General features: G+C 41.9%; 3 protein-coding genes across 7 annotated transcripts in view; 2 read left to right on the top strand and 1 right to left on the bottom strand.

Moving 5' to 3' along the window:
• Positions 1 to 2,174, top strand: part of LOC128743640 (uncharacterized) — a 296,700-nt gene extending 294,526 nt beyond the window's left edge. For all 5 annotated transcript variants that reach the window (XM_053840254.1, XM_053840253.1, XM_053840256.1 and 2 more), the window contains one exon: positions 1,879 to 2,174. In XM_053840254.1, coding sequence (XP_053696229.1) covers positions 1,879 to 2,066 — 188 coding nt within the window. In that variant the 3' untranslated portion in view covers positions 2,067 to 2,174. The remainder of the gene's footprint in view (positions 1 to 1,878) is intronic.
• A 21,990-nt stretch (positions 2,175 to 24,164) lies between these two features.
• LOC128739991 (uncharacterized) lies at positions 24,165 to 24,605 on the bottom strand. Its single transcript, XM_053835500.1, has one exon. It carries the CDS (start codon positions 24,603 to 24,605, stop codon positions 24,165 to 24,167), a length of 441 nt encoding a protein of 146 aa, XP_053691475.1.
• A 386-nt stretch (positions 24,606 to 24,991) lies between these two features.
• LOC128739990 (uncharacterized) lies at positions 24,992 to 27,487 on the top strand. Its single transcript, XM_053835499.1, has one exon. The coding sequence runs from the start codon at positions 24,992 to 24,994 to the stop codon at positions 27,485 to 27,487; it is 2,496 nt and encodes an 831-aa protein (XP_053691474.1).
• The last annotated feature ends 388 nt before the right edge of the window (positions 27,488 to 27,875 follow it).

The raw sequence follows: 27,875 nt of genomic DNA, 5'->3' as shown, positions 1-27,875 counted from the left end.
CTCTATTTTGGACTTTTACGGCAAAATCAAATGGAAAATGTCCAAAATAGAGTAGGCGTAACGCTTGTCCAAAATACATAAATCACCCTACACCACAAAAACGAAACCGGCAGTAATAACGGTAATAACGTAACAATTTGAAAACAGTAGAAAAACAGCCAGCACTCCGTAAAGTGACTTACCTTGATTTTTAATAACATTACGATGCTATTAGGCCATATGAATAAAACAGTTTACTTTGCTTTTCCCGTTTAAATTGTATGGGAGCATTTGCTCTAACTCTTTTATTCATACGGCCTATTATATTGCACATTGATTTCGATCCGTGCAGTGATATTTTTGCTTTTACTTTTGATTGTATAGTCTTCACAGCGCACCACGTGCGACGTAGTTGCGACACACAGAACAAGAATAAAACCGAATGTCGCATGTCGATTATTACTATTTGGTTTATTACCCTTCTTATGACTATTTAGACTACTGTGATAATCATTTAATGAAACATACCGCATTTTGCACTGTTAATCTGACACTAGAGCGGCGTTTGGTTTAATCAACTTACAAGTCGGACTTCTTTTTTCTTCCTTCCCTTCTTTTTCACTTCATTTTTCTTGAGCGAAATCGTGTGCGAGATTCGACTGTGGATAATCGTGTAAATCGGGGTAGTCTAAATAGGGGTAAATGTCGTAATACCGTGGACCCCCGTTCGTTTGACCGTTTTTAATTTGAACCCCGTTGGTTTGCACGACGTGCAAATTAAAAATGTTTCAAACGTCATACTCAATATGACATCATTTGCTTATGCAGACAATGCACATAAACACGATTTGTTTGTGTTGATCTAGCGTGTTTAATCTGTTTCACATTGCGTTTTCCCAACGATTATGGTAGAAATCCGTTCAGAGAATGAATATTCGCTGCTTGCAACTGCCAACTGAATCAAACCACCAAAACAATAACAAAGAGCAGGGCAGCCAGTTCACACAAGTTCCAGCATATTTAGGGTTACCAGTTGTTCAAATTAAAAACTAACCCCGTTAGTTTGCACTGCAACAAACTGAAATCATTGTAGTAAGAAAGAGAAAGGGCAACAATCACAATGTTGCTATTTCGTTCCGTCATATACATTAGTATTAGGGAAAATAGTCCAGATTTAGCTGCCAGGCACAATACTTGTTAAACAAACATTTATGAAAACAGTAATAGCGAATTCATAAATTAACCTGGGTTCGTGCTAACTCGAACCCGAAATTTATGAACGATACGGGCAGTTTGACAGATCGACCCGTAAACCGTAATGCTAGACAGTCTTAACCTGCGCTTCAAACTGAATGCTGTCAGTTTAACCGAAATGCAATCTCGGTTAATTTATGAACGCTTTGACAGCACTTCGATTAAAACTGAGTGCTAATCGACCTGAGCCAGGTTAATTTATGAATTCGCTATAAGTGTGTTCGATTGGCTCCAGAGCTGCCACAAATACAGATATTTGTGCATGCATAAATTTAGGACCCATCAATTATTTCAGTTGCTGTGATTTCTGGCTCTACTAATGTTCCTGAATATTAAAGTACTCCATTAACTATTTATGTTAAAAGATTAGATCGAAAAAATAAAATACTCCGGAGAAAACGGTAGGGTCTCAAATTTATGCATGCATAAATATCTGTATTTATGGCATCCCTGATTGGCTCCCTTTTGACAATTCTCGCTGCTCAATTGGCTCCCAAGATGGCCGCTTCTGCGTATTTTCATACTCTGACTGTTTCTAGATTCGTACTAACCCTCTCCGCATACCAACTAAAATGATACGTCATTTGTGGATGTTTGCTGACTGTGTTTTTAATTATTTTTAATCACAATAACATAAATTTTCAGGACGAGGAGCTGCAATGGTCATCGAAAGCCTTGGTTTGTTATATCATATCGAATGCTTCAAATGTTGCGTATGTCATATACGACTTGGCGATGGATTCAAGGGTACAGATGTCCGGGTGCGCAAATATAAGCTACACTGCCAAAATTGTTTTTCAAGTGAAGATGGTGTCAAGTTTAGTTGCGTGTAGTAATATTATAGAAGTAAAAGATTAATTATTTGTATATATATATAGTTGACGTTCACTGTTGTTATTTCTTTGACGTTTTATTTATAACAATAAAGTGATTATAATCATTACTAGAATGCTTTGCATGTCCCGCGTCATCATATTAAAAAAAGACTTCCTTTTCATGTATGCATCTGGGTCTGAATTCATTTGATTAACTCTTATGCTACGCAAGTGACAACAGTCCGCAGCGTAAACACATACCCTAAATTGCTCAGTCGTGGGCAGGGTTGCACATGCACAGATTATTCTGTGTTTAACAGATATTTGAAAGAAATCGCCTGTACAGAATCTGTGTGCACAGAATACAGATTTTCGCCAAATTACACAGATTAAACAGATTTTTGAGCTTTTACATGAGAGTGGAAGAGACGGAAATAGTCAACAAAATGACTCTCTATCTCTTTCACTCTCATTGTTTTGCATTGAACAGATTTTTGCACAGATATTTTTCCTCGCCGTACAGATTGTCAGATTTTTCCAATAAAAAACCCGAAGCGTCGTGACCTAGCCTTTCTACTGCCACAATAATCATTATTTAATTTCTCAGGAACTTAATTGTAGACGTATAGATGTTATATTAGACTATATTTTTAAATATCCGTTCCGTATTCCTCAAAATCCTTATTTGCCAGTAAAATTCACAACGTATTGTGTAGAATAATTATATTTTCTTTCCTTGGGTGCGTAAATACATGTAAGCGTCATTTATGTTACTTGATGAACAGCTTATTTAGTTTTATAATATTTATAGAAAAATAATGTAAACATAAAAGATAATTTTTACAGACTTGAATGAATATGTATAGAAAATTAGAAATTAACCCTCTAACGGGTCTACAGACGGCCTTAACTTTCGGGCTTCAGAGCCACATACGAAACTTGTTTTGAATTGACAATATGAAGTATTTGTTCATAGCAGATTTTTTGATATTTTGATATTAATACCATGCATTCAAAAGTTACTTACTTACTTACTTAGGTGGCTTGCCATCCTAAGACAAAGCCTGTTGAACAAAATTTCTCCATGTAACTCGGTTGAGGGCTACCGCTCTCCAATTCCTCGGACACCGAGTACTCTCCGCCAGATCTCGCTCCACCTGGTCTAACCATCTTGCTCGCTGCGCTCCTGGTCGTCTTGTTCCTACCGGATTTGAGGCGAACACCATCTTTGCAGGGTAGTTGTCCGGCATTCTTGCAACATGCCCTGCCCATCGCATCCGTCCAGCTTTAGCCACCTTCTGGATACTGGGTTCGCCATAGAGCTGTGCGAGTTCATGGTTCATCCTCCGCCTCCATACTCCGTTCTCCTGTACGCCGCCGAAGATCGTTCTTAGCACTCGTCGTTCGAAAACTCCGAGCACTCGCAGGTCCTCCTCGAGCATTGTCCATGTTTCATGCCCGTAGAGAACAACCGGTCTAATAAGCGTCTTGTACAGGGTGCACTTTGTACGGGGACTTAGTCTGCTCGACCGCAATTGCTTGTGGAGCCCATAGTAAGCACGACTTCCGCTGATAATACGCCTCCGAATCTCACGGCTGGTATCATTGTCCGCCGTTACCAGTGAGCCAAGGTAGACAAATTCATCGACTACCTCAAACTCATCGCCGTCGATCAATATACTACTGCCCAAGCGGTGTCGTTCGGCCTCGGTTCCGCTGGCCAGCATGTACTTTGTTTTAGACGTATTTACCTTTAACCCAATCTTTTCTGCTTCGCGCTTTAGTCTGGTGTACTGTTCAGCCACCGCCACAGATGTTCTGCCGATAATATCCATGTCATCGGCAAAGCAGACGAATTGACTAGATTTGTTGAATATCGTGCCCCGCGTGTTGATATCCGCTCGGTTCATAACACCTTGTAGCGCTATGTTGAACAGCAGGCATGAAAGACCATCACCTTGACGAAGCCCTCCGTGTGATTCGAATGAACTTGACAATCCACCCGAAATCCGAACACAGCACTGCGTACCATCCATCGTAGATTTAATCAGTTTGATGAGCTTCCTGGGGAAGCTGTTCTCGTCCATGATTTCAAACATGCATTCAAAAGTTAGCATCTTTGAAAAACAAGAGTTCAGAAAAATTATTATTATATTTCGCTTTTGAAGAAAAAGGATATCTACAACAAAATGATTGATCTCAAAATTTTACTATTGGTTTGCTTGGCTTCAATTTTGCAATATATCTGAATTAGAAAAAAATTACTGAATAGAGCATTAGATATGAAAACGAGAAATGGAACTATTTCTTAGCTAGCGCTCCTTCAGATAATTATTTTTGCATGAAAATCGAAACTTAAGCTTCTTTTGAATGTACTTTCATGAAAAGATAGTCATCAGGCTTGATCGCATCGTTTTTACAATGTTAGAGGGTTAGGAAAACAAGATGAGGAAATACGATCGATATGATTCCCAGTGCTTGTCTTTTGACGTAGGACTACGTCTTACGGCAAGTTTTGAGATAGGGTGTCATTCCAAAAAATCGAAAAATGCGAGCGTCACGAAAAATGAAAGGTTTTGAGCGCTAATAACTCAGCGGTTTTCCGATCAATTTTCAATATTCTTACACCAATCGATCGGAAAATCTTCTAAGAATTGACCCAAATGAAGAAAAGTATGGATTCTTGATGTTGAACTATTGAAAAATTGAAAATAATGAACCTATGTTTTACCAGAATTCTCGCTTCGTGGTTGGTTGGAAGATTCTTTACGATGATCTAAACCTATACCAATTTGATATCTGTGCTTGGGAAGTAAGCCAAAATAAGTGACGAAGTTACCTTATTTCAACAAGATTTCTTAACACCGCGGTTAAACCTAGACCATTTTGATGTCCTTGCTTGGGAAGTACGCCAGAAAGAGTGACAAAGCCCCCTCGTGCCAACAGATTTCGTAAGAACGCGATTAAACCTAGTCCGATTTGATGTCTGTGTTAGGGAAGTGTGCCAGAAAAAATGACACAAGTTCGTTGTCCCAACAGATCGCAAATTCTTTACTGCGAGACGATTAAACATCGGCGAATTTGATATCTGTGTTGGAAAAATGTGCTACAGTTGTAGTGTTCGGTTATAATACGACTCTGTATGAATACGCATGCTTACCGTTTCATTAGAAGTGTAGTGAAAAGATGTGCTGTTGATAAAATAGAATTGAATTGGTAAAATCCCTTCAACGTGGGAAACCATGGGTAATAAAAACAATCTTTAATTTCAATACGGTAGCAGGAAATCAATAGTTTGTGTTCTTGATTTTGTTAAATTGTATTTAAATGCACAATCTTTTGAGAATTGAACATTTGCAATGTTACTACTTTGATAAATGTTACATACAACGCACGCAGCATGTATATATGTTGCATATAGCATGTATACATGAAGAATCGAATGATTGCAAGCATGAATACATGCTACTATCACTACAAAGAGACTTACGTAGTCCTGCGTCACCTATATATGCGGTCGTGTCCTGTACACAACCCCTCTAATTTTTTTTTTTGATTTATTTATTAAAACAGGATACATGACATAAGACATCTGTCCTTTAAAATATCACTAACGAAAACAAATCTTACAAAATTTCTACCGTGCAACGTTTACTTCCTATTTTTCATATAACATTTCTAAGCTCTAGTATCTATTGCTTGAAAAGAGCATCTACCCAGGTAACCAATAAGCATTAAAATAAGCAGTAAATCAGTCGATTATTAGCATCCCTGGCGTTTTATACTGCAGGTTGTTGTTTATCAGCTTTTTGACTGCATAACTGTTGTAAATTGGCATCCCCAATTCTATTTAAATTCTTCTTGTTGGTAACTAGCTGCAAATAAGCATTGTCAGCACTATAAGAGGGCTAGCAGTAAAGTAGCCGCATATTTTGCCAAAATAGCATTTAAGTAGCATTTAAGGCAACTTAAATGCTTTTTGGCTTTCTTTTAAATTGCATTGGAAATGCTTATTGGTTACCTGGGTATTGATGCGCAGAATTTGTTTGGAATTTGTACAAATTTATATGGAAAAATCAACTCACTAGTATTTTTGATTCTATACATCACTATACCTACATGCTTAAATTAACTGCTTTTCTTCGCTTTTTGCTTTTCTTGTACAATTGTGAGTAACAACAAGTGAAGAAAATGACAATTGAAATCTGAAATCAAAGAAAAGCAAAAACTTTTCGATTGAATCCCACTATTTAATATTTATTTGCAACAGATACGTAGTTCACCTACGACGTGCAGGCTTCATCAGTGTCTTATTTCAAAGCGTATACGTATCTGTCGCGAATAAATATTAAATAGTGGAACTTAGTCGGTAAAAGTTTTTTCTTTTCTTTAATTTCAGAGTTCGTATTCCACTAAGAGGCTTCAAAAACTTCAGACAATTGACATGTTTCTCACTTTTCTTGAATTTCATTGCAAATTTTAAAATTACAAATTGTCATCACATACATACATACATATTACATACATACATACATACATACATACATACATACATACATACATACATACATACATACATACATACATACATACATACATACATACATACATGGGCCGGTGAAGGCCCTATCCCAGGTTATGGTGTCGAACAATGTCAGTTTGACTTTGTACGACCCTATATAGCCATTAAAATGGGAGCGGGAACTCTTATCCCTACCTCCACGCGGTGCCGGCTGGGACGCAACCGGGCCTAGGGTCGATCAAATACCAGTCTTTGGTTGTACCCTCGGTTGTGTGCTAACAGGGAAAGGGGGGCACGTAGTGCCTTCGGGCGGCGTAGTGCAGTGGTGTAAAGACGCGAGTTTAGCTCGAGTCCCATGAGCCAGCTGCAGACGTCGTAGTGTCCTGTTATAGCTCAGGACTATAAACCTAAAAGCCAGGTCAGGAGTGTCGTGGGCACATTAGGGTCGGTTCCAGGAAGATCCTAATTATGGTATACTGGAATGACGGGAAAACGATCGGATTAGACGCTATAGGGCTGACGGCTGTGCTATTCTGCTACCTTAGGTAAGGAAGGGTGACACCTTCCCGAAACGGCGAGTAGGCTAATGGTACAGCTGCCTTCCGTCCCGATAAAACCGTGGCTGGTCTCTAGGTACGTTCAAAGCTCGTCACTCACGTCAAAGTGCTGTGGTGTAGGCTCAGATGGTACATTCCTGACTAACGCTGATCGGATGCTGACATCCCTATCCCCATGAAGGATAGGGGGGAGTGTCCCTAGCCATGGCCTCCCTGCTTGCATAGATACCCATGGGATCGTAAAGGCGACTACACAAATACGAGCGGAGATAGCGGCCTAGAGTTGGGACCCAACAGAAAAGATGAGTACAACCAACCAACAGAATGAAGAAGGAGACAATGGTACGACAGTAATGACAGAAGGTCAAACCAATGCGTTTGCAAGGAGCGGAAAGCTGCTGAGATCACCGCTTTTCAACCTGTCGATAAAGCAAAGACCTAGGAGCAACAGTACTAGCGAAGACCAGCAAATCTCTCAGACAGAGCAAAGCCTGGGATTAAACCCTCTATTTACGCCGAGAAGTAGTCAAACCAGACTGGGGCGGTTACCTGGAAACACAATATTGAGGACAATTATCACGAAGGTCAACGAGCTCTACGACTTAACGCAGGAAAAGTCCAACCTGCATAAAGAAGTTAAGAGCAGAGTAGTAGGTATAAGGACCCTCATGAAAAGCGCTTTGGAAGAGCACAATGCTCTTGTGAAAAGAGCGGAGGTCGCCGAAAGCGCTCTCGCTGAAACGTTAGAGAACGTTGCAGCAGAAGCGCGAGCCAAGGTGAAGGAAACGCAAAACCGGTCGGAGAAGAGGAAAAAAGATTCGCCAGTGGAATCCGAGCTGCCCAAAAAGCGCAAGGGCGACCAGAGCGATAGCGATGAAGAGGGAGCGGATTGGAGCGTAGCCACGAACAAAAAGGAGAGGAAAAAGAAAGAAAAGGAAAAGGAAACAAAACGCAACGAGGAAAAAACGGAAGCTAGGAAGCAGGAGAGAGGAAAACCCAATTCTCGCCGGGTAAGAACCAAAGGTGACGCGCTCATTGTTGAAGCAAAGGGAGAAACGTCATACGCTGCTCTCTTTCAAAGGATGAGAGAGGACCCGAAACTGAAAGGTCTAGAAGAGAACGTGATAAAATCTAGGCGCACCCAAAATGGTGAATTGCTGTTTGAGCTGAAAAAAGACCCGGCAATTAAAAGCTTAGCATTCAAGGAGATGGTTGAAAAGGTCTTAGGCGACGAGGCGAACGTGAGAGCCTTATCTCAGGAGACCACGATCGAGTGTAGGGAACTGAGCATGTTTACTACGGAGAACGATCTGAGACAGAAGCTGGAAACCGAAAACATCTTGGGTAAGGTGCCGATGAAAATCCGGCTAAGAAAGGCGTATCGCGGAACACAGATCGCGACGATACGTCTCTCAACAGACGCAGCGAACAAGTTGTTGAAGTTAGAGAGAATAAACGTCTGCTGGGCAGTGGGTCGCTTCAGGACTATTCCGCGTGTTCCCAACCAGTTGGAGAGGTGCTTTAAATGCATGGACTTTGGTCACCAAACCAGAAACTGCCCTGGTCCTGACAGGTCTAAATTGTGCAGGAACTGTGGACAGGAGGGACATTTTGCCGGTGACTGCAAAAGGCAATCGAGGTGCATGCTCTGCAAAAGAGAGGACGGCAACGACCACATGACGGGGGGATTTCATTGCCCTGTGTACCGAAGGGCAAAGGCAAACCAACAGTAACGGAGGTAACTCAAATAAACCTCAACCACTGCGACACGACACAACAACTGTTGTGGCAGTCAACAACAGAAGCGAAGTGTGATGTCGCAATTATCGCGGAGCCGTATCGTGTTCCTCACGGTAATGGCAGCTGGGAGGCAGATAGAGCAGGAAAGGCGGCCATACAAGTAATGGGACGCTATCCTATTCAGGAAGTGATTTCGAACCTGCACGAAGGTTTTGTGATCGCTAAAGTAAATGGAATTTTCATATGCAGTTGCTATGCACCCCCAAGTTGGACAATAGAACAGTTTCACCATATGCTGGACACCTACACACAGAACCTTATTGGAAGAACGCCGATCGTTATTGGCGGTGATTTCAACGCCTGGGCGGTAGAGTGGGGAAGCAGATGCACCAACGTGAGAGGAAATAGTCTGCTGGAAGCTCTGGCTAAGTTAGAGGTAAGGCTCTGCAATGAGGGCACCACAAGCACCTTCCGCAGGGATGGTCGAGAGTCCATCATCGACGTCACCTTCTGCAGTCCATCGTTGGTGGCAAACATGAACTGGAGGGTATCTGAAGAGTATACTCACAGTGGTCACCAGGCGATCCGGTATTCCATTGGCACACGGAATCCCGCAGCAGCTCCAAAAAATAGAGTCGATAAACATAGGTGGAAAACAAAGGCCTTCGACAAGGACCTTTTCATTGAAGTACTACGCGCGGACAGCGATTCCCTGGACCTAAACGCAGATGAATTGACGGATGTGCTAGTGAAGGCCTGCGATGCAACTATGCCAAGGAAACAAGAACCGAGGAATTACCGACCTCCAGCTTATTGGTGGAACGAGGAGCTCTGCGTACTTCGCGTTAACTGCCTCAGGGCAAGAAGAAGCTTTCAAAGAGAAAGAAATGTCGCAGTGAGGGAAGAGCGAAGAGAGGAGTTTAGAGTGGCCAGGGCTGCACTAAAAAAGGCGATAAAGAAGAGTAAATCGAACTGTCTGAAGGAGCTATGCAGAGACGCGGATGTAAACCCATGGGGTAACGCATATAGGGTAGCGATGGCGAAGCTCAGTGGTCCAAGGATACCAACTGAAAGGTGTCCCGACAAGTTAAAAGCCATTGTTGAGGAGCTATTCCCGAAGCATGATCCAACCCTCTGGCCACCTACGCCGTATGACGAAGGGGAAGGCGGCGACGTTGAGCGCAGACAGGTTTCCAACGACGAACTAATAGCAGCTGTAAAAAAACTGAGAGCAAAGAAAGCACCGGGGCCGGATGGAATTCCCAACGTGGCCCTGAAAACGGCAGTGCAGATGTAACCAGACATGTTCAGAACGGTAATGCAGAAATGTTTAGACGAAAGCCACTTCCCAGAGAGGTGGAAGATACAGAAACTGGTGTTGCTGCCTAAACCAGGAAAACCTCCGGGAGATCCAGCATCGTATAGACCCATATGCCTGCTGGATACACTTGGAAAACTACTGGAGAGAATCATTTTGAACAGGTTGACGGTATGCTTGGAGAGTGATCACGGACTCTCAGAGAGACAGTTCGGGTTTCGTAAAGGGAGATCTACGGTGGACTCCATTTGCACAGTGATCGAAAGAGCTGAGAAGGCGTCCAAACAGAAGCGAAGGGGTAACCGATACTGTGCAGTGGTAACGATTGACGTTAAGAACGTGTTTAACAGTGCCAGCTGGGAGGCCATTGCACTAGCGCTCCATAGAATGACCGTCCCTGACTATTTGTGCAGGATCTTGAAAAGCTACTTCGAAGATCGGGTGCTGTTTTACGAGACAAACAAGGGACAGAGGATGATCAGGTCTACAGCAGGAGTCCCGCAAGGCTCTATCCTAGGTCCATCTCTCTGGAACTGTATGTACGACGGTGTACTAAAACTGGTTCTGCCTAGAGGTGCGGAGATCATTGGCTTCGCAGACGATATCGTAGTAGTAGTAACAGGAGAGTCGCTGGAACAGATAGAAATGCTGGCAACCGAGTCGATAGACATAATCGGAAGCTGGATGCAAGGGGTGAAATTGCAAATAGCCCAACATAAGACGGAAGTGCTGGTAGTCAGCAACTGCAAGGCAGCTCAATCAGCGGAGATTGTTGTGGGAGAGCATACGATAGCCTCGAAGCGATGGTTGAAACACCTAGGTGTATGGATTGACGATCGGCTAAATTTCAACTACCACGTCGACTACACTTGCGAAAAGGCGGGCAAAGCGATTAACGCACTGGCCAGAATTATGCCAAACAACTCTGGTCCAAACAGCAGCAAAAGGCGCATGTTAGCCAGCGTATCCTCTTCTATACTGAGATACGGTAGACCTGCTTGGATAGCAGCGCTAAAAACCCAGCGGAATAAGACGAGATTGAACAGTACGTATCGGCTCATGGCAATGCGGGTCGTGAGTGCGTACAGAACTATTTCTTCGGAAGCGGTCTGCGTCATAGCCGGAATGATTCCCATATATATCATTTTGGCAGAAGACAACGAATGTTATAAGCGGAAGGGTACCACAGGAATTCGAAAAGCTATGAGAGCGGAGTCAATGGCAAAATGGCAGCTAGAATGGAACTCCGCGACTAACGGAAGATGGACGCATAGGCTAATACCGGTACTCTCAGCCTGGGTGAACAGGAAGCACGGAGAAGTGAACTTCTATCTGACGCAATTTCTTTCGGGACACGGTTGCTTCAGACAGTATTTACATCGATTTGGGCATGCAAGGTCACCCTTCTGTCCGGAGTGCGGAGATGTTGAAGAAACACCCGAGCATGTGGTCTTTGTATGCCCCAGATTTGAAGCGGTGCGCGATATGTTCGCTCTAAACGTAGACAACATTGTTGAGAAAATGTGTCTAGATGAGGGCACTTGGAACGTCGTTAATAGATCGATTGCAAGAATTCTGGTTGAGCTGCAGCGAAAATGGAGGGCAGATCAGTAAGTCGGTAACGCCTAGCTTCGAAAGAGTGGTGATTAGCATATAGAGGACAAGGTGGCCCATTGAATGGACGTCTCTAGGCCGCATATGACACACAGATCAAAAGCAACGCGATTCTGGGCGCGGTAAAACCCTAGACGGACTCATATGTGTGGGGAATGGGATCTTCCCCAAAATAGTCCCTGTACCTAGATGAACAATATTCAGTGTGGAAATGGAAGAAATCCTGCGATGGTGACTGTGCGGGGTGCGCGTTATGTTGGAGGGCACTTCCTTATCAGGTCACGTCTCGACAGGTGGAGAAATCCCGCTACGGAGGCCATGTGCGTGCTGTTGGAAGGTACCCGATTTGGCTCACGTCTCGACGGGTAAAGTTCCTGTGAATGCGGTCGCGATGCTAGCTACACTTCCGTAAAGAAATCCTGCGAGGGTGGCCGTGAAGAGATGGACGTTAAGTTGGTCGCCATCTCAGCATCGGTGCACGTCTCGACAGGTAGCGGAGTAGTGCATAGGCACGCCCTCCTCCCGAAGTAATACCTAGCGGTGGTCCCGGGAGGGTTTTGGGGCCAGGAGCAGTGAGGTTTTTAGTGGGTTAGAGTCCCACACCGTGCCACGTGATGCAGTGCATCATCAGTGTGCCAGGCATTGAGCTTTTCCTCACGGTATAAAAAAAAAAAAAAAAAAAAAGATACATACATACATACATACATACACACATACATCACACATATCTCATACATTGAATACAATCACCATTTGATTGATATGTATTGATTTCACACGTTTTAACGGTTTAATATACGGTGCTTAAGTGTTAAAGTTTGAATAACTTTTGAATGAAGCGTCCGATTTTAAATAACTCGGTTTCGTTTGATAGATCTCAGCAGTAATTTTTAAATAATCATAAAATATGTGATGTTTTTCATTAAATTAATGCTTATATGTTACATAAATATGTTTTAAATACTATTTTTTCACATTTCTTTATGTAACTTTCAAACTACAAGTCCAATCGTCATGAAATTTGGAAGTTGAGGGTTTGCAAGGCTCCTCTTTCATATGCAATCAATTTTGTTCAAATCGGTTAAGAGACCTATGAGATAATGAAGTCCCATATTTTTCGTATTTTTATACATAACTTTTGAACTAAAAGTCCGATCAGCATGAAATTCAATAGCGACCAATGGGACACCTAGACCTTTCATTTGACACTAAGAACATTAAAATCGGTCCAGCCATCTCCAAGAAAAGTGACACACACACACACACACACACACACACACACACACACACACACACACACACACACACACACACACACACACACACACACACACACACACACACACACACACACACACACACACACACACACACACACACACACACACACACACACACACACACACACACACACACACACACACACACACACACACACACACACACACACACACACACACACACACACACACACACACACACACACACACACACACACACACACACACACACACACACACACACACACACACACACACACACACACACACACACACACACACACACACACACACACACACACACACACACACACACACACACACACACACACACACACACACACACACACACACACACACACACACACACACACAGAAAATGCTCAGTTTTCGAAACTGAGTCGAATGGTATATAACATTCGACCCGCAGGACCTTCTTTCCATTTCCGGTTTTCCAAGTGATTTCTATACCTTTATACTATATATTTATATAGTAGAAAGGCAAAACACAGAATTATATGTGGCATCCCTGCTTGCTAGCCGCGTCGCTCTATGCTATAGTTCGTACCGTTATTGTGGAATCCGCTTGAGTGGTACGGTGTTACCGTTCATAGGGGGATTGGAAACGGGCAGTGGGACTACTGCAAAGTATTAGTGACAGATGCTGTGTGTGCTTGCGCCATCAAAGCCAAGAGTATTTTGCACTGTGACAGTGAAGAACCCGTCTCAAAGAAGGGCATTATCTAGTGTGGGTGTGTGTACGAACTAGAAAAGGCTGCGTGCTGTACCTTCTGCAGAATGTGAATTTGAAAAAATGACACAAATACCGCCAGCAGCAATAAGTTCCCATCATAGCACCAGAGATAAGTATCTTGTTTTCATTTGTGTATTACCAACAGCAAGTTTTATTTAGATTAGATTATTATTTTGATTAATAATAACAGCCTATTAGCGTCGGGAAAATTCATTTGCGCGATTCACGTTGTCGCATAAGAAATACCGGTATACACTAATAACGCGTCTGCTGATTTTCATTGAAAACTTTTGATCCCTCATACATGCGTGATTTTTTTGACGTAGGACTACGTCTTACGACAAGTTTTGAGATAGGGTGTCATTCCAAAAAATCGAAAAATGCGAGCGTCATGAAAAATGAAAGATTTTGAGCGCTAATAGCTCAGCGGTTTTCCGATCGATTTTCAATATTCTTACACCAATCGATCGGAAAATCTTCTAAGAATTGACCCAAATGAAGAAAAGTATGGATTCTTGATGTTGAACTATTGAAAAATTGAAAATAATTAATCTATATGTTTCACCAGAATTCTCGCTTCGTGATTGGTTGGAAGATTCTTTACGATGTCTAAACCTATACAAATTTGATATCTGTGCTTGGGAAGTAAGCCAAAACAAGTCACAAAGTTTCCTCATTTCAACAAGATATCTTAACACCGCGATTAAACCTAGACCATTTTGATGTCCTTGCTTGGGAAGTACGCCAGAAAGAGTGCAAAGCCCCCTCCTGCCAACAGATTTCTTACGAACGCGATTAAACCTAGTCCAATTTGATGTCTATGTTAGGGAAGTGTGCCAGAAAAAATGACAGAAGTCCGTTGCCCCAACACATCGTAAATTCTTTACTGCGAGACGATTAAACCTCGGCGAATTTGATATCTGTGTTGGAAAAATGTACTACAACTGTAGTGTTCGGCTATAATACGACTCTGTATGAATACGCATGCTTGCCGTTTCATTAGAAGTGTAGTGAAAAGATGTTGATAAAATAGGATTGAATTGGTGAAATCCCTTCAACGTGGGGAACCATGGGTAATAAAAACAATCTTTAATTTCAGTGAGGTAGCAGGAAAGCAATAGTTTGTGTTCTTGATTTTGTTAAATTGTTTTCAAATGCACAATCTTTTGAGAATTGAACGTATGCAATGTTATCAGGTATCAGATATCAGCATTTGTGGCTCGAGCAGCACGTTCTTCACAATCGTGTGGGAGATTTGTACCTTGCCCGTGTCATCATTTACCTGATGAGGATGGGAAGGAAAACAGAAGGAATAGGAAGGGGTGGATAGAGAATTTTACAAACACAAAAACACATAGATACCTAGTGATTACTGTACCCCCGAGGGGGTGCTGTAATCCTTGGTAGTTATATTATCAATAGTACACCCCCTGGGGGGTATACACATGATAAATACGAGCCCATTAGCTCAATACCGGTTTCGGTAAGAAACATCAAAATGTCTCGCAATGTCAGTTTTCTGAAATTCGATTCATTTAAGATGTAAGATCCGAAGATCTTCTGACGTAATTGTACTACTGCAAGACAGTTGCAAATTAGCGACCGGTCAGTAATCTGACAAGTACACTGCAATTTAACTTAAGGTGTTGCAAAAAAAATTTTGCCACCTTGTTACAAGGTTGATATCCACCGCTGAGCAGCAGTTACACTTCTTCCCCCAAAATCACTGAAAAACAGCAAACAGAATAGGGTATCCACGTAGCGCCCGCTACGTTGCGTATGCATGTATATACTGCTGCTACTCGCATAACAGCTCCAACTCCATAGAAACTGGGACTGTAATGCGAATAGCGGCAGTGCACACACGGAATACACCGTTTACGCAACACAGCAAGCGCCACGCGAACACCCCTAATATGTCTGTTAATATAGTCAATCAGCTGATAAGTTGAAAGAGCACTGTCACTGCTGCTAGTGGAGTTACCTGTATGGTAAATGCCATATTCACGCATTTTTCATTTGCGGACGAATTGAACCGTATCGAACTAGAACATCCACGTTCTTCGTTCTCTGTTCAGTTCGAACGCAAAATTGTTTCACTGCCGCGCGCTGTGGAGAAATGGGACAGTAGTAACAATTGAAGCACTTCCCCCCACTACCAAAGCTGCCAACAAGAGCCGCTTCGTCAGACACCGTCCGATACAAGCGAACCGTTCGCTTGCATTCGTCCGATGTCGTTCGCACAGCTGGACCGATCACGTTGTCAGATGGTGCAAGAAAGAGCGACAGATAGATGCATGCTAATCCAGAGGGAGGGGTTCCAGCAGAGTTGAGTCTGCAGGTCGCCCCGAGAGAATCACACATTTATCTTGTGTGTACAGCGTGCCACACTACTAAGAAGTGGCGCGGTAGTAGGTATAGAGTTTCCGAAGAAACCGTTTTTCTTTACTAGCCCTAATGAGACTGAGTGCGCATGCGCTTGTGTGACTCAAGTGGGGGTGTTCAGAAAACAATGCTAACGAGCAATTACAATTCATATTTTTATTTATGACGAGTATCCGTCGGAATATGAAAAGGTTATAATTTACCTGAATTGGTGAATTGGAGGGGTAGACATACTTACTATCCTGGGATAATTTATAATCCTTACCCCTATTTAGGAAATCTTACCATTCAGAGCAACCATCTCTAGGTGAACGGACAATTCCCACTGGTCCGTAAGTAAAACTACATGCCATCTACTTACTACTGTTATGACGCGCCGTTCTGCTATGATTGCGATTTCCGTCACGCAAGATTTGTTACTCTTTTTGATTTAATTTCGACCACCAGAAAAACACTTTGCAAAAATGTATTTGCTTTGGTATCCTGAAATTAGTATTCAATAATTTTCCCTTTGAATACACTTTGTCGGCACTCTTGGTGCTTTTGACCATATAAGATCAATTGGATGAGAGATGTGCGAGAGGCACTAACACAACAGTATTTGTCTTTAGCGACAATATGGAGAACACTGAGAACCAGGGATACCAGATTTGCTGATTTGTCTGCAAATTGCAGATTTTTGGAACGGTCTTGCAGATCATTATAAATTTGCAGATATTTGCAGTTTTTATGACTTTTATTGTTTTGTTGCAGATTTTTGTTCGAAGCTCTTTGAACTTTCACAGACTTCGTAAAAAAGTGTGCAGATTTTCGCAGATTATTTGCAAACCAGCAAATTCGAGTAGCCGGAAAACTGCACGATTTTTTCGGTTTTCGAGCAGTTGCAGACATTTTTTTTAAAAATATGGCATCTCTGCTGAGAACACAATAAAAAGCCCCGCACTGATGGCGGTAGCTTTCGTTTGATAGAAATCAGAACATTCTGTTTCTATTTTGGGGCGCGTTACAAAAACACTTTAACGCGCGAAATTTTAGATTACGTTTTCGCGAACACTTGGCATACCACAGCGGCACTTTAATTCCCCGTCTTCGCGACTAACGACACATCTAAACACGACGATGCAGACAGCACGTCCACCTCCAACGAGCTCTCAGCTCGAACTCCAATTTGATGCCTGTGTTAGGGAAGTGTGCCAGAAAAAATGACAGAAGTCCGTTGCCCCAACAGATCGTAAATTCTTTACTGCGAGACGATTAAACCTCGGCGAATTTGATATCTGTGTTGGAAAAATGTGCTACAACTGTAGTGTTCGGTTATAATACGACTCTGTATGAATACGCATGCTTGCCGTTTCATTAGAAGTGTAGTGAAAAGATGTGCTGTTGATAAAATAGGATTGAATTGGTGAAATCCCTTCAACTTGGGGAACCATGGGTAATAAAAACAATCTTTAATTTCAGTAAGGTAGCAGGAAAGCAATAGTTTGTGTTCTTGATTGTGTTAAATTGTTTTCAAATGCACAATCTTTTGAGAATTGAACGTATGCAATGTTACTACTTTGATAAATGTTACATACAACGCATGTAGCATGTATAAGGTACCCCGGGGCAAGTGGGAATACAGGGTAAGTGGGATTGGAGCTCATAACTCTCTTTCATAACTCATTTTCTCCAAACAAACCTTTCTAGAAATGAAAGATACAACTCAAACGCATGTATTAAAATTATAAATTATTTATAGCAGGCATTCCAAACATCAAAATTGGACTTTAAATTTGAGCTTGATTTTCAATTTGCGTTGTAAGTTTGACGCACCTTTCTAGAAATGATATTTTGGCCACAAGCTTTACGTAAAAGTACATGTTTTTCTGGCAGTAGGTAAACATAACGAGTGTATTAACAAATTACACCCGAAAACTATAGTTGTTTAATTTGACAAATGGCATTAAAAAAATGGGTCGAAATAAGGTCGGCACTTCGAAGCACCCGGGGCAAGTGGGACCTATTAAAAATAAAGTGTTTCAGCACAAAACTTCCTGTCTTAATACATGTTTTAGATGAACTACCGAACATTTTCAGTTCAATTACATAATATTTATATCAGTAAAGCTTTAAAATAAAACCGAAAAGGATTAAACCCAAAGTGGCCCCAAAAACAAAGCTCACATGCACAGCTCATGAGGGAACTAACAGTTTGGCCACATTTTGGTTACACCTAAACGATGTTAATTGAATTTGGAAAGGCAAATTCGACATAATTAAGCAAATCTGCAACAGGAATTGAAACAATAAAGTTGTGTGGTTATTATAGCGTAACTATCTCTTATGAGTAGCTCTACCGAATTGGGCATGGTAGAACAAACAGATCATAATCGTATTTTGGAGCTATTAAACAAGATTAGCCTTAAATTACGTCTCGCAAGAATTGGATACAACGACATATTCAACTACATTTCATAACAATAATGCTTTACAACGTAATTGCTCACGATCTGTGTTTTATATAAATTATGAAGTCGCCCGCTGTGATCTGATTTTGTTACGTTATTTTTGAATGAACCCTTCGTACAAATATTGTTTTTGATTGCTTCTTGCAATGCTTTAACATTGCTGTATATTAACTTACACAATTTACTATTATTTTATGTTTTTTTAATCAAATTTGAATATAGGTCCCACTTGCCCCGGTAAATGGGGCAAGTGGGACCTATCGCCATAATTTTGAAAATTCTCCTCCAGATTCATTTCATGTAAATTGATAGACCTTTTTCGTAATTAATCTTTCGAAGTTATACCACTGAAGAGTTTCTGTGCTGAAAGAATTTTGAAATAATCATAGGTATAGAAAACACAGTGGAATAAACCCAAGCTATGCATTTTTTAGGTCCCACTTGCCCCGGTGTACCTTATATCACAGACAAACAGACGAGACACTCGCGTTAATTCCATCGTCCAATAAAAAACCACTCATTTTTCAAAAAAGCATGTTTCGCAACATGGACACACCGCGGCGCGCGAGTGTTGCTTAGAGTTTTCAATATAAAACCATACAAATGTAAAAATCCTACAGCATAAAACCCTGCAAATGCAAGCTACTCCGCAACATGCATAATAGAGGGTGCTAGTGTGCAAGCAAAATGTGTAGGACGATGGTTTTTAAAGGATTTTCTTCTATGTGTCGTGTCAGTTCGTCAGTGCTTATATGTTGCATATAACACGTATATATGAAGAATCGAATGATTACATGAATACATGTCTACTACCTATCTCTACTATCACTACAAAGAGACTTATGTAGTCCTGCGTCACATATATATGCGGTCGTGTCTTGTACACAACCCCTCTGATTTTTTTTGTAGACTACGGTAAGCTCGTTGAAAATTAAAATTTTTAACGGAACGGCTCTTAAACGAATATGAACGCGAGATTTTGATAAGGTCGTCGATAACGTTACCTTGAAGCTGCGAGAAAATATCAAATCAAATTAAACTTTTACGAATATCCAGAGACTTTGCGGACGCTAGCTTCATTATCTATCGTGATATTGCACCTGGCAGCAATTTTAACCCTCTAACGGGCAACACCGTAAAAACGATGCGATCAAGCTAATGACTATTTTATTATGAAAGTACACACAAAAAAAAAATTTGATGTTTGGATGGTAAATGGCTGAATAATGCGCTCCAGAACCACCGAGAGGTTCCACAGCCTCTTATTCAGCAACTCCTATCTCGACCTCCTCGTGGTACCATCCGGGATACGTTCCTTAGTGGAAATCGGACAACCGGTGGAAACTAGGGTCGTATGCGGACAGAGAAGGGGGCACTAATGCGAAAGCTGAAGTGTAAACTCTCCGCCTGCAGGACGGTTCTCTTGACTCCCAGGAACCAAAGCAGAGGGTCCAAAGCCCCTAAAGGAGATGGTTGTAATAGCTGTTATCTATGGCTATTACGTAAAAATTTAAATGGATAAACCCCTAATCCAAGGTGTGACGTGACCCGTGCCGAGGGATGAATGGTGGAGGGGGTTCTATAAATTCTCTCGCCGCAACGGAGCCTGTGGAGTACCAGGGCGCCCTCCACAGCAATTTGCCCTTGCTGCATTAAGCCGGTCACTGATGCAGTGGACGATTTCTTACCGTGCAAGCTCTCTCTGCCGAAAAACAAAGAAACGAATGAGGCGGAGAGGAGATTAGTGGAGGAGCAGGACTTGAACGATGCGCTAGCAGAGGTTCAGTCCTGATCCTCGTCTATCCTCAACACGTCGACTCGTTGTGAGTCGACAAACGAATATGTGGCTCCAACTCTCTACTCACGGGTCGAGATTAACTCTGCCTGATCTTAGACTGTGTGCTGGAGGGTGGGCTGAAATAAAAGGAGAGCCGAACAGTTATGGCCAGTAGGATGGCTGTACAATCGCTCAAACAATCTATAAAAGAATATATAACGTCTAGTATCCACCCCTAGGTTACTCAAAAGTTGCTGAGTCTCAATAAGAGAGATCTCAGCAAGCTTACCGGTCTTGTGACAGGACATTTTCCGAGTAAATATCATTTTCGGAATCTCAGTTTCATACAAGATGATATTTAACTTCGGAACACTTGCTCTGCTATCGTGGAGCACAAATAGTACGCAGACTGCAGTATCTCAAAACGGGGAGATCTGATTGGCGTCGCCGATCAGGATACTAGGTTCATAAACCTAGTCATCCCTGATTGGCACATGTCTCGCTCCAGCTACCAGCCTGTCACTTCCTCAATAAGTGATAGGTAAGCTTGAAGCGTATAGTATAATAATAAAACGGGGCATACCACAATAGTTCAAAATAATGGACGCAGTGGTAAGAGTACCCAACAGAGGAGAGAAACACACAAAAAAACCTTAAGTTCTGATTTTCATCTTCTTCTATATAATAAAACCAAGTTGGTGCGCTTGTTTGTAAGGGATAAACTCAAGAACGGCTAGACAGAATTGCATGGTTCTTTTTTCAGTTGTTGTGTTTTGGTCTGCGTCAGGTTTATACGTAAAAAAAATAATGAAAATTCACGCGAAAAGTTGGAAAATCGTAAAAAACCTATATTTTACTTTTCCCGCCATTTATCGTACAGACAATGTTTTAGTTTGCTACGATTACTATCGGTGCAAATCAGTCTACACCACCAACATCAAGCGGCGTCGTTGCTGGGTAAACAAACACTCTGTTGATGGTAACTTTGATGGAATGGTTGATTGCGTCGGAGTTTCTCAAAACATCTGTTCGTTACAACTGTGCCAAACCATTAGTTAGGAATGGTAATCTTTTTGGAATCCCAAAACTTTTGCCAAAATTCCATTAGAAACTTGCGGAAATGGTTGATTTTTCAATTCTTAGCACTCATCAGTTATGCTGACTGCCAATTAAGGGGAAACCGAAAGTGGCTCAAAGATGGCTGGATAAATGGCTACCATTCGAAGCATGTATTGTTCGCCTTAAAAATGCATTTGTATTGGCAGAGCACGCTTTCGCCACGTAATCAGTGCTTCCAGTGCTGTTATAATTTCCTAAAACTTGTAGTTCAATTTATCGATCTGCTATGTGTCAATAAACGCTCAGCAAAACATAATTGCTGATGGAAAATAAATTTTACTGATCATATCGATCGTTACGTGTTCATAAAAGCGACCAATGTATAATTTGGAATTAGTTAATAGATATTTGGTTGCGCACATATTTCGTTGAACTAGCGATTTCCGAAAAAGCAGCAACACAGTATCAAACTTTCGTCACATCAATGAGCTTTTAAAGAGCTTTCAACTTTCGCCGCATCAATGAGCTTAGAGTGAAGTAAACAAACAAAACGCAAAAGCAGGAATCAAAAACGCAATCCGATGCAAGCGGATTAATTAAACATCCTAGTGATCCTACGCATTATTCAGTTGCTGCTGTTAATTTTGATTGAATCGGAAGGTCTTGATAAAGAAAACAAACCCTTTTTCGGGATGTTTGTAGTCAGTACAGTTGGCTGCGGATCAGCTGTTTATGTTTGCAAGCTCCGCTATTTGACATATATTACCAATACTAATGTAATATTCAAATAAACGTTTAGGTTTTTAACAAACACATGAGATGTACAGTACAGTGTTTGTCGCACTAACACAATAACGTTAGCCACTTTCGGTTCCGCCTTAATCTTAATTAATGAGTTTAGTTTATCAAAGAGCATAATCAGCCTCAAGCTAATTCTTTCACCTCTTTATCAAATTAATGAAACTAACCAAAACCGAAAACTTTCTACGCTGGATATGCATCTAATACATGTTTACAAATGTTCTGATAAATCTATCTGACCGTCAATTGATAAATATATTTTATGTGTTGAAAAATGTAATTAAAATTTGTACTTGAAAAGAATATTGGCTGCATGCAAAAGTATTACGCGTTTTAAGTATTTTTACTTGAAGTATAAACGTTATAACGAAATCTGTTCTTGCTTTTCATCTATACGTTATTATTTTCCACGCAAAAGTCTACTAAAAGACACCAAAAGATAGAATTTTTGACATATTACACAATTTTTTGGCTCTCAGATTTTTTAGGCCAATTTCGTTAGTGTATTGGCTTTAGCAGTAAAAGTGTAAAAAAGTATTGCAGAAATGGTATCCCATTAGAATAAATCGTATTCTAATAACGTTGATAATTGTTTGTTTTACCTTTGTTATACTATAACAAAAGTTTAAAAATTGGTCGAAAAACACGAAATTGATCCGAGGCCCGGTGGGCCAAGTCACATATACCAATCGGTAGGGTTCGACGATTTGAGCAATGCCTGTGTGTGTGTGTGTTTTTTTTTTTTTTAAGTGAGGAAACGCTCTATGCCTGGCACACTAATGATGGTATTCATCATGTGGCACGGTGTGGGACTCTAACCCACTAAAAACCTCACTGCTCCTGGCTCAAAATCCCCCCGGGACCGCTACAAGGCGACTACTTCGGGGAGAGGCTGTGCTTATGCACTGCTCCAATAACGACGCACCTGCTACTCATCGAGACGTGAACCGATTTGGGAGAGCCTGTCATCATAACGTGCACCCCATCACGGCCACCCTCGCGGGGTATTGCTACCCGTCGAGACGTGTACTGATTGGGAAGTGCTCTTCACCATAACTCGCACTCCGTCACAGCCACCCTCGCAGGATTTCTCATTAATGATGGATGCTTTCACCCATCGAGACGTGTACCGATTGGAAAGTGCCTACGTTCATAACGTGCACCCCGTCACGGCCACCCTCGTGGTGCTTTACTCCCTTCGAGACGTGTACTGATTGGTAAGTGCCCTCCATCACGACGCGCACTCCGTCACAGCCACCCTCGCAGGGATCTCCGCCAGTTATGAACCTTTGCACAAAATGGGTACCGGGATTATTTAGGGTACGAAGCCCATCCCCACACATATGAGTCCGGTCAAGGGTTTTACCGCGCCCAGAATCGCGTTGCTTTGGATTAAGATGTCATATGCGGCCCAAGGGCGTTTGTTCGATTGGCTGCATCGTCATCATTATCCACCCCGACTGGATGTTAGCACTGCTGGATTTCTGACGCTAGCTGGTGCCGCTGGAACGCTGTTCGGCTCTCCATGTTCGCTGCAGATCGGACCAGATGTGTGTTATCACCCTGTTGGCAACATTCCATATGTTCTCATCTCTACACATTTCCCTGACAATATTATCTACGTTAAGAGATGGCAGCTCGCGTCGCGCAGACTCAAATCTTGGGCAGACGAAAACTACATGCTATGGAGTTTCCTCTTCATTATCACACTCGGGGCATAGGGGGGACCTTGCATGCCCGAACCGATGCAGGTACTGCCTGAAGCAGCCGTGCCCTGATAGGAATTGCGTCAAGTAGAAGTTCACTTCTCCGTGCTTCCTGTTAACCCAACTGACCAAGTTCGGTATCAGCCTGTGTGTTCATCTTCCATTCGTAGCAGTGTTCCACTCTTGTTGCCACTTGGCTATCGACTCCGCTCTCATCCGTTTACGTATTCCTCTAGTACCATTCCGCCTATAACATTCACTGTCTTCGGCCAGCGTAATGAAAATAGGGATCATTCCGGCGATAACACAAGCTGCTTCCGACGAGATGGTTCGGTAGGCAGTAGCAACTCGTATAGCTATCAACCGAAAGGTACGGTTCAGCTTTGTCCTATTCCGGTGGGTTTCCAGCGCTGCGTTCCATGCTGGACCCGCGTATCTTAGGATTGAGCAGGATACGCTAGCCAGAAGACGCCTCTTGCTGCTGCTTGGACCAGCACTGTTTGGCATGATTCTGGAGATCGCGTTGAATGCCTTGGCAGCCTTATTGCAGGCATAGTCAACGTGGCTGTTGAAATTCAGCCGATCGTCGGCCATCACACCCAAGTATTTCAGCACACGCTTAGAGGCTATAGTATGCTCACCAACGTTGAGTACCAACCGTTGCACCGCTCTACAGTTGCTAACTAATAGTACCTCTAGTTAGAACGTTAAATCACCGCAATATTATGATTTGAGATTGCTTGATTCTTTTCGGTGAAATGATAACTATGTTTGTTTTATGCGTGACGCGTTTCAGCCTACTGTATTCTTTCGGCCATCTTCGGACGCCTGCGGAAGTGTAGAATTTTATTTATTTTAATTTTAATATTTCACAATTACGCAATGATTTTTACAAAAATTAGCGAGCTTCTTGTCAATATAAACGTTCTAACTAAAGTCAATATAATACGTTCTAACTAAAGTTTATTTGATCAAAGAAGATGCTAACCGCCAATGAAATTGTGTCTAAATATGGCGAGGAAGGTAGAAGTTTGATGCGTAATTTCCAAAAAGTGGCAATCAAACTTGCAAAATCGAGCAACCGCTACAAGTTTCTGTTAAATTGTAGAAAATGTAAAGTTGTACCCAATTGTCTCAACTACAAAGTGCAATTAGACCTCAATAACGAAAACTCGCAACGTGAATTGGAAAAAGTGGTACGTAAACACAAAATACGAATCTTAAGTGTTATGGTAGCAGATGCAAAACGAACGATAGCCATGTTGAAAAAACAAAAATCAGCGCTCAATTCGGTAATGGAAAGAACTTATGAACAAGGAGACGTGAGACGAGTGAGGGAAGTTGTCGAACGCAAGGCTGTAATAGTGTACAATACAGTGAAACGTACCGAGCAACGGAAAATGGAGGCACTGAAAACCCGACGTGCCGCGGAGCTCACACACGAAGTTGGGTGGATTGAAAATACCACCAACACTCCAATACCTGAGTTTCTGGAGAGAACACTTTTGCTTGGACCGAATTTCAACATCCAACACAGCACCAACATACCGTACATTGATGTGGTCTCGGAAATTGAGAAAACTGTTAAACATAAAGAAAATGCGAATGAAATTAGAACGGAAGTAACAACAGCAATTACCAACCACATTAACTACATGTTGCAACCAAGACACCATGATCACGAATGGATAGCGAAAGATATGGCAAAGAGCAAGAAGTTTTTAAAGGAAAACCCAAATCTCATTATAACGAAAGCGGATAAAGGCAACAAAACGGTGATCATTACCGCGGAAGAGTACCACGGTAAAATGTTGGAACTCCTGAGCGATAACACAACTTATCGAAAATTAAAAACAGACCCGTCGGCTAAAATCCACAAATCTGTAAATGTATTTCTTGACCAATGGCTGGATAGAAAATATATTGATTCCCGAACCTACAAGAGCGTCAAAATGATGAGCTACAACATACCGCGCATCTACGGGTTACCAAAAATCCATAAACAAAATCGTCCGCTCAGACCAGTTGTGGCCACCATCGGGTCCGTGACATATAATATAGCGAAATACCTTGCGAGCGTGATAGGGAAAATCGTGGGTCATAACGATTTCCACGTCCACAATAGCTTCCAGTTCGCAGAGCAAGTCACAGGAGTGCAGATCGCAGAGCAGGACGTTCTCTTCTCCTTAGACGTAACATCACTGTTCACAAGCATACCAATCGATCACGCTATGGAGTGTTTGATTGAACGATGGCCAGAAATTACGAAACACACTGCCATCGACAAAGAAAGTTTTCTCGCCATCGTTAAATTGGTTTTAGAGTCAACCTTCTTTTCGTACAAAGGGGAAATTTTCCAACAGACCTTTGGGACCCCTATGGGGTCACCTTTATCCCCGGCAATTGCAGACCTTGTAATGGAGAGGTTAGAACAAAATCGCATAGAAACACTGAAATCGCAACAAATACACTTGAAATACTACCGTCGTTACGTAGATGATTGCTTTTGCATTGCTAACACTAACCACGTTGCTGAGATATTACGCACTTTCAATGAATACAATGACAAATTACGCTTTACTATTGAAAACGAGCTGGAAAACAAACTAAAGTTCCTAGACATGATGATCATAAGAACAAACAATCATTTAGAAATGTCCTGGATGCCGAAATATGTCGACGGGAGATACTTAGACTTCTCGTCCGAATCACCCTTTTCACATAAAGCAAACACGGCGATCGCACTAATAGATCGTGCGATTAAACTGTCCGACGGGAACAACCGTCCTCAGGCAATACGCACAGCTAAAAGTATGTTGGAATCAAATAATTACCCAGGATGGTTCATCAACCGGCTTACCAAGCAACGAACCCACAAACATTATAACAGCCTGAGCACTGTCGAAAAGCCTCAGATCAAATATGCATCCAGCACTTACATACCGGGACCCAGTGAAAAACTTGGCAAAATATTACGCAAGCATGACATCCAGCTTGCCTACAAACCTAAAAACAAAGTTAAACAGAACGTGTATAGCAAGCTGAAGGATCCTATCGCACCAGGGAAGCAGACAAACGTCATATACTCCATCCCGTGTGGTACTGACGACGGCAAAGTATACATCGGGCAGACAGGGAGGAAGTTGGAGGTGAGGGTAGCGGAACACAAGAACGACACTAAGAAGAAGGATGCTAAAACTGGACTAGCACAACACACTATCCATGATGGCCACCTCTTCAAATTTGACGACACCCGAATAGTTGCAAGAATCGACGACCAGGAGACCAGACTCACAGCAGAGGTATTTCACATTAAAGTGCTCGGTGAAGATAGAACGGTCAACCTGCAGCGTGAGTGTGGAAATTTCAACACAGCATACGACGGGTTAATACCAAAACTCCGTCGCATACAAACGAAAAACAACCCAACCCACGGAGGATCAACACAACAGAAAACCGATGATACCACGGAATAGACATTGAACGCTTAAAGTTACTAGACGTGCCTGTTTTGTAAGTGCAAGATTCATGTTAATTTAGATTGTGTGTTATTGTAAATTGTTTCATAACTGTTCACTTTATATTGACAAGAAGCTCGCTAATTTTTGTAAAAATCATTGCGTAATTGTGAAATATTGAAATTAAAATAAATAAAATTCTACACTTCCGCAGGCGTCCGAAGATGGCCGAAAGAATACAGTAGGCTGAAACGCGTCACGCATAAAACAAACATAGTTATCATTTCACCGAAAAGAATCAAGCAATCTTAAATAATAGTACCTCTGTTTTGTGGTGGGCTATTTGCAACTTTACTCCTTTCATCCAGGTTTCGATCGCGTCTATTGTCTGGGATGCCAGCATTTC

Source organism: Sabethes cyaneus, chromosome 3 (assembly GCF_943734655.1).
Source record: "Sabethes cyaneus chromosome 3, idSabCyanKW18_F2, whole genome shotgun sequence".
Lineage (NCBI taxonomy): Eukaryota > Metazoa > Arthropoda > Insecta > Diptera > Culicidae > Sabethes > Sabethes cyaneus.
Note: the sequence above shows the minus strand (reverse complement) of the source record. Positions and strands in the feature narration are given on the sequence as shown.